An 8,455-nucleotide genomic window follows, 5' to 3' on the forward strand; every position below is an offset into this window, starting at 1 on the left:
ATTACTAATCCTAGGAAAGTAAGCGCACTATCTGATGATCTCCTTCGGGCGGAGTAGCCTCTTTACAACGTTGACAGCACAAATAAAAAGAATAAAAATGAAAGCACAGAAAAAACTGATTACAAGTGAGTTGATTTAACTGTGCAGATCAATGCTATATTTATTGCATTGGTCGGAGCACCCCGAAGGGGTTCCGGGCGCCCTGGGGAGATAAAATTTTATCCCCCAACGATCAGATCGCGTTTGACGCGATCCTGGTCAAAATCCGGATCCGGGCGCCCGAAGTGGTTCCGAGCGCCCCGAAGTGGTCCGGGCGCTCGGACTGGTCCGGGCGCTCGGACTGGTCCGGGTGCCTGGACCAGGCAAGTCAACAGAGTTGACTTTTCTCGATCCGGAACCTCTGCTCCGGTTCAGTTCGTCTCAGATAGTTTGGGTAATCTCGACCATCCGGAATAAGGCTCACCCGAACCTAAGTTCCGGCCTTCTCCTCGAGCAGCCTTCCTTCCCGTCCCTCGAACGACGCACATGTTCTTCTCGTCCACCAGTATACTCTTCCGCAGTCACCTCGTCCCTCGAATACACCGAGCCCGTCGGCTCTCTCCCGTACCGTCCTTCTCGCTAGCCGTGTCTTTCACTCGACTTCCTGTATTCCTAAGTTCCAATACACTTAAACACAAAAGTTAGACAATGCAGGACCTAACTTAGATTGTTTGATCACATCAAAATACCTTGAGTTCCACAGTATAATCTTCATATCTCATATTATATAATCACCTATCTTCTTCTTAAATATATTTTGTTTCTCATCTTTTAACTTTCACCACTTATTTTTAAAAGTCATATATATTTTTTTTATATTAATATTATACTTAAAATATATCTCCAACACTACTAAATTATCTTAAATAGTTAAGCTTCTTTATAAATGATCTTACAATTTTTACAAATATTTTTATCCTTCTTTTTAAATATAAAAAAATAAATTTATAATTTATTACTCTCACTTTTGAAGATAACTAAATATTTTTTTCTTAAAAAATGTATTAGATAATATAAAAATATAAACTATCACAAAATCTAATATAATTTTCCTACTTCATTTTTCATTCTAAATCCATAACCCTAATGTTCCCTCCCATATAATTTTACTAATATGTTACAGTCAAACCTTGCAACACAAACTCTTACCTATTTAACACTACATTCAAATTCTGAAGATATAACAATCCTTGTCGAAACATTATAATCACCCTGCAATGCATTCATTCCAAGAAATAATATATCATTAGCATAATAATGTAATAGATCTATTTATTAAACATGTATTAATGTTTTAGTAATGTTTTAACACTTTTATGCCTCACTGAAACTGCAGGAACACAACGAGGAAGCAACATTATGCAGTACAAGCAGCGGGAAAAGGTTAATCCAGAAATAATATTATACAAAGACAAACAATCTGCCATGTTGAGTTCCCAGCAGACAAGGGCAACCATCCTTAGCAGTAAACCACCAAGACGAAACCGGCTGCTAGAAAATAAATACATCAATCCTGAAAATACAGAAAATGTTTTAAAGGAACAAAATCTTTGCAAGATGATAAATTACGAATGCTTTCAAGAGTAACAATGCTGATAGTAAGGCATGAAAAGGTCATTTGCCGGTGCTGAAAAATATGTTAAGAGCAACAAAATGAATAGTCAAAGCATGTGGGCAGATGCTTGCACCATTAACCACTGCAGAAGAAAATGGCATGCAAAGAGTAAAATGCCAGAAGGCTTAGGCATCAGGGAAGGTTGCCCGCTGACGATGACATGATAGAAGTAACTCAGTCTCTCAACTCGCCACTATGATTTTCTTGCCAAATTGAATTGTCAAATGAATGTGGGCAATTGCTTCGGCCATTAAACACTAGAGGGAAATGGCATGCAACAGCAACATAGCCGGGAGGATTTAGGTAACAGGGATAAAAAAGGAAACCAAATAGATATTGGTGACCTTGGCAAGGTAACATGGGATTTCCAGCTGATATCAGAGTAATAGTAACAACTACGCCTATCTATTCTTTTCTATGCTCCTACGATTTTGTAACCAAATTGAATTGTCAAATGCATGTAGGCAATTGCTTCGACCATTAAACATTAGAGAGGGAAATGGCATGCAACAGCAACGTAGCCAGGAGATTTAGGCAACAGGGATAAAAAGGAAACCAAATGGAAATTGGTGACCTTGGCAAGGTTGCCTTCGATAGTTAAAACAGTGGATTTCTAGCCGATGCAAGGGTAATAATAACTACACCTGCCTATTCTTTGCATGCTACTATGATTTTGTAACCAAATTGAATTGTCAAATGCTTGTAGGCAATTGCTTCGGCCATCAACACTAGAGAGGGAAATGGCATGCAACAACAGCAACAAAGCCAGGGGATTTAGGCAACAGGGATAAAAAGGAAACCAAATAGAAATTGGTGACCTTGGCAAGGTTGCCCTTCAATAGTTAAAACAAGGGATTTCTTGTTGATGCAAGAGTAATAGTAACAACTACACCTGCCTATTCTTTTCTATGCTACTATGAATTTGTAACCAAATTGAATTGTCAAATGCATGTAGGCAATTGCTTCAGCCATCAAACACTAGAGGGAAATAGCATGCAACAGCAACATAGCCAGGAGATTTAAGCAACAGGGATAAAAAGGAAAACAAACGGAAATTGGTGACCTTGGCAAGGTTGCCTTCAATAGTTAAAACAGTGGATTTCTAGCTGATGCAAGGGTAATAGCAACAACTACACCTGCCTATTCTTTTCTATGCTATTATGATTTTGTAACCAAATTGAATTGTCAAATGCATGTAGGCAATTGCTTCGGCCATTAACACTAGAGAGAGAAATGGCATGCAACAGCAACATAGCCAAGGGATTTAGGCAACAGGGATAAAAAGGAAACCAAATAGAAATTGGTGACCTTGGCAAGGTTGCCCTTCAATAATTAAGACAAGGGATTTCTTGTTGATGCACGAGTAATAGTAACAACTACACCTGCCTATTCTTTGCTATGCTACTATGAATTTGTAACCAAATTGAATTGTCAAATGCATGTAGGCAATTGCTTCAGCCATTAAACACTAGAAAGGGAAATGGCATGCAACAGCAACATAGCCAGGAGATTTAGGCAACAGGGATAAAAAGGAAACCAAATGGAAATTGGTGACCTTGGCAAGGTTGCCCTTCAATAGTTAAAACAAGGGATTTCTTGTTGATGCAAGAGTAATAGTAACAACTACACCTGCCTATTCTTTTCTATGCTACTATGAAATTGTAACCAAATTGAATTGTCAAATGCATGTAGGCAACTGCTTCAGCCATCAACCACTAGAGAGGGAAATGGCATGCAACAGCAACATAGCCAGGAGATTTAGGCAACAGGGATAAAAAGGAAACCAAACGGAAATTGGTGACCTTGGCAAGGTTGCCCTTCAATAGTTAAAACAGGGGATTTCTAGCTGATGCAAGGACAATAGTCAAAACTATACCTGCCCACTCTTTTATGTGTCCTACTATGATCTTGTAACCAAATTGAATTATATTGTCAAATGCATGTAGGCAATTGCTTCGGCCATTAAACACTAGAGAGGGAAATGGCATGCAACAGCAACATAGCCAGGAGATTTTGGCAACAGGAATAAAAAGGAAACCAAACAGAAATTGATGACCTTGGCAAGGTTGCCCTTCAATATGCCAGAGAGGCAACTCAGCCTCTCATATTGCTACTAGGATTTTATGTCCGAATATCAATAAAATAATGTACTACAACATTGAATTTTACAATCAGGAAAAAATTAAGTTAAAATAAAGCAAAATTTGCTCTAAAATATGTTATGAATCATTGATATCTCTTCCCAATTGAAAAAGAAGAGTGGCATATCCAAAATTACAAAAATAAAAAAGAATTTAGACTTTCCACATGCATCACTAGAATTAAAAGCTCTTTAATGTGGCAGCTTGTTAAGAGAGTTGCATGAAACTAGAATGCATTAAGCAGTAGCAGGGCCTACAAAACCCCAAAATAACAATGAAACTTTTCCATTCGAAAAGATACCATTGAACAGTCGATAATTTGATGCAAATATTACCCATGAAGAGCATGTAACTGAGGTAACGCTGGGCTCTACAAATTACAAATCAATAAATCATGTATTAAATGCACATGAGATTGCACAATAAGTAAAAAAAATCAAGAATATAGTACTAGCAACATAAGTTGTGTAAAGAGGTTTAGCCTAAATGTGGTTTTCAACTTCCTGCTTGGAGGCCTTTCTCAAAGAAAGAAACTTGATTTTGAGCCATGAAACTGCTTGGTGTTCTCCCTCTTGCAAAGTTTAGAAGGAACCATAGCTGTCATTACGTGAAGCCATCTCATCATGCATCTGCTCGACAACACCATTGAGAGTAATATCACGGAACTCCTTGTACACGTCGTGATAACCTGTCCTGCATTGGTACCCTAACCGGATGTCATAGTTCTTCATCTTAGTGGATTTTCGGTCAAATATCTGCATTAGAAAACCATGGACGTCATAAATCAGCCAAAATGATAAAATAACGAGAATAGAAGAAAACAATGAAAGAACACAAGAAGCAAGCATCAATGAACACGACACTTGAAACGCGATATCGAAAGCCCAGCAGAAATTTGACTTAGCACGGACCTCATTCGTCGCCGACAGTTCATCCTGTAGATCTTCGGGTGGTCATCGGTCGCCGTAGGTAGTTCCCTCCCAACCACTTGATACCGATGGAACTGCAACCTAGCAGCGAATGATGTTTCAAACTAGAAACGAACATCATCAGCCACAATGTAGAGTCCAAGAACCGAAGTTGCATTCGGCGAGGGGATGATGGCAGGCCAAGCGACTACGAACGAAACCAGGACCCTAAAATGAAGGCGACCGTGCTTTCGGTTTTCAGATCGCCTTCTCCGCTTCCTCTCCCCCCGACGTCGGCGGCTACTGGATCATAAGAACCATAGCGTTGGTTGTATATATAGATATCAGTGTGGCAGCGAACCCTAATCTTGCTAAAACCGGGCCAGGGGAAGTGTCCGATGGATTCTGGCCCTTTTAACCCTTTTAAGAAGGGAAGTTGTTAAAATATCTTTGAAGTTTAATAGAATTTTTAAAATTTCTTTTTTGGATTTATTAAACTTATTCTGGATAATAAAATGTAATCGTATCATTAATCATTAATCATTATTCAAACTAGGCTAAATTTCAACCCTAGTTTCTAAGCCGACGTTAATCGACGGGTCCTGCGAAGTGGAGTTCCTAAGGCCCAACCTGGACCTGAATCGAGACGCCGGAGACGAATCAGATGAGCAGCGGCGAAGCGGCGGCGGCGGTTTCGACTCCTAAACCCGCTCCCGAGGTTTTGGCTTTCAATCCCAACTGGGCGCAACTCCAGCAGAAGCTCAAGGCCCGCCGACCCGCTAAACCCTCCCGTTCCACTGATGTTGGACCGGAAACCCTAGTGGGGTCCGTGTTGGGCAAGCGCAAGGAAAGGGAGGAGCCCGTTCCGGATGCATCACCGCCTGTTGCTCTCTCGCCAACCTCCGCTGATTTCAGGTTACCTTCCTGTGCCCTCTGGTTCTACGAAAGTAGATAGCTTTCTTCTTTCGGATGCGTTTTTCATGTTCGTTATTCTTCTGGTTGCAGTTTGACGGATGCACTGGCTATGGACTGTGAGATGGTCGGTGTGAGCTCTGAGGGGAATAAAAGCGCAATTGGACGGGTTACGCTGGTGCTTAATTGTTTCCTATGTTTATTCTTGTTTCTCCCACACAAAAAATGCTCATTCTCATTTCTACTCTTAGATTGTCTATTCGATTTTACTTTCTCTTGTATGTCACCCAAGACAGTATAATTTCCTTGAATCAATGATGCATCTTTGGGTTTTGAGAACATGTATAGTTCGCAAACAAGTTGTAGCACTGAAATTTAACTTCCAGTAGCAATCCGAACTTCCTAATTATAAGTTTGATTGAAGCGGCAATCAAGTTCATGGCTCTTCAAAGTATTTAGATTTGTGATTGGACTCTTATGATACAACATTCATAAACGTTTATATGCAAACTTTTACATAGGACACAAATTGTGAAAACATTTGGTCCAGTGGTTTTGTTGTTACAATCCATCCCACCTTGTTCTGTTTTACGATTCTGTCAATATTAGTGTACGAATTTCCAGGGCTTCCATCCATTTTATTAGGGATTTTGATTAGAACATGATAGATTGAGAATCTCTTGTCATGGTCTCACTTTGCTACTTTTGTGGCAGGTGAATTCATATGGTAATGTGGTATACGATGAGTATGTTCGCCCAATGGAGCGTATTGTTGACTTCCGTACTAGGATTAGTGGCATCCGGCCCAAAAACATGAAAAAAGGTCTGTGGTTAACTATTTTTCTTTTACATTAGCTTTTATAGATGTGGGCAACATTGTTATTTATTCATTGCAGCAAAGGATTTCTGTGAGGTTCAAGACAAAGTTGCTGAATTGATTAAAGGAAAATTACTTGTTGGTCATGCTTTGCACAATGATCTAAAGGTGCTGGCCTACTTGTTCTTATAATTTGTTTTAGATTATATGATATTTTAAGTTACAAAAATTATTCATCTACTTCAAACTTTCGTTTGAAGGTATTGTTGTTAGGTCACCCGAAGAAGGATATAAGAGATACCTCAGAATATGAGCTCTTACGAAGGTTTGATCGTTTTAACTTCACAAGCTATTGTTTCAAAAAGGATACCTTCAATTATGTTTGGCTGTAACCTTTCCTATTGAAATAACTGTTATGACATTAGGGGTAATCGGACAAGAGGGCTAAAGCATCTTGCAGCCGAGATTCTTGGTGTTAACATTCAGGAAAATGAGCACTGCCCTGTAAGCGAGTTTCAATTCTCCAAGTAGTATCTGTTGCTTTGTAATTTTGTCGTGTTTATTTTAGTCTTAAGAAACCTTCTAATTGTTACTAGTTGAAATGACATATCTAATTATACCCAATCATGAGCTCTATATGCCAGTAGGAAATCATTTTAGGTCAGTATCACATCCTATGTCGCTCTACACATCGAGAAAATTGGTTTAATTGCATCGACATTATGTGATGGTGGACTGGTTATTTTATGATTGCTACATGGCAAGATTAACATTATCAAGTGAGCATGTCTTCTTCCTTTGTTACAAAGGATAAATATCAACCATGCAATCAAATATTGGCTAAATAATCAACATTGATCTTGTACCTTGTTCAAACTTGACTTTGGGTTTGGGTTTAAGCTCATCAAATCATATCTCAATTTGGCATAGGCTGGTCAGTTACAGTTAACTATGTTTCAGTAAAATTCACTAGATAAAAATTGGATAGTTTATTAAATAATCTGGCTACTAGCCCCTTATATGAGCTAAATTTTTGCTATACTTGAAAATCATCCTTGTTTAAGCTCAAAAGACTGGACCTTGTGCATTTGTCTAGATTGAGGATGCCCGAGCTGCAATGTTTATCTACATGAAATATAAGAAAGAATGGGAGAAAAACCTGAAGAAACAATTCAAGTTAAAGGCCAAGCTCAACAAGCGGAAGACGAAGAAGAAAAAGAAGCAGATGGATGCAAAGAAAAGCTAATGTCCATCCATCCACAAAAGCCAAATGGTATGTGGCATGTCAATGGAACCTCAAGAACTACTGGCATCTCGTATCCAAAACGATCGTTCACAAATTTTGTCCTTTCTTCCAACTTAGAAGCTGAATGAAGCAACAGTGCAGTTCTTTTTCTGAAGTTGGTTTTATTGACCTTGCATTTCTCTTCCTGTGGAGTGGAGACAGGCTCCTGGTAAGCTCGACTAGGGTTTTGTAAACATTGAGGAGCTTGCTAAACGGAGAAAAGCATATTGTTAAAAAATTTCCTTGCTACATTCCTTTATTATAAGAACTTCTTTATCAGCGCGTGTATTAGTTTAAGCAATATCATCGTTATCATGGAGTAAAACATAATTTTTTTTTCTCCCAAATCCTTCTTAGGATTATATTATGACAAGTTAGCATTTTCCATATATATATATATTTTGCTCCTATCAATATCCGAAAGTGTTGGAGATAATGCACTAGATAGATGGCTCTGTCATTAACTAGGAGAAGACTCTAAGATAGAGAAGAGATGACACTTGACACTCTTTCCTACCCACATCGCAAAGAGAGCTAAGAAGAGTATTAGAGCAAGAACCAGAGAGGGGGTCTCTAGCACAGTCACTTCGATGTTCAAGTCAATACAGAAGCTGAGTGAAAAGTGGAGAATAAAATGAACAGTAGAATGAATGCGTGTATATTTTTCAACGTGTGAGAACGTACCTGGCCAATAGAGAAGACCTTTTTTTATATTGACCCTTAGGACCCTCGTAATCA

At 38.9% G+C, this 8,455-nt stretch overlaps 1 protein-coding gene and 1 pseudogene across 1 annotated transcript; one reads left to right on the forward strand and one right to left on the reverse strand.

The window, feature by feature from the left end:
• Window positions 1-1,285: 1,285 nt before the first annotated feature.
• LOC121986456 lies at window positions 1,286-5,024 on the reverse strand (annotated as a pseudogene).
• On the forward strand, window positions 5,009-7,996 carry LOC121983987 (RNA exonuclease 4-like). Its single transcript, XM_042536723.1, has 7 exons — window positions 5,009-5,618; window positions 5,709-5,793; window positions 6,330-6,438; window positions 6,512-6,600; window positions 6,693-6,757; window positions 6,858-6,936; window positions 7,529-7,996. Exons 1-7 carry the CDS (start codon window positions 5,368-5,370, stop codon window positions 7,676-7,678), a joined length of 828 nt encoding a protein of 275 aa, XP_042392657.1. The 5' UTR covers window positions 5,009-5,367; the 3' UTR covers window positions 7,679-7,996.
• Window positions 7,997-8,455: the final 459 nt, after the last annotated feature.

This window comes from Zingiber officinale, chromosome 5B (assembly GCF_018446385.1).
Source record: "Zingiber officinale cultivar Zhangliang chromosome 5B, Zo_v1.1, whole genome shotgun sequence".
Lineage (NCBI taxonomy): Eukaryota > Viridiplantae > Streptophyta > Magnoliopsida > Zingiberales > Zingiberaceae > Zingiber > Zingiber officinale.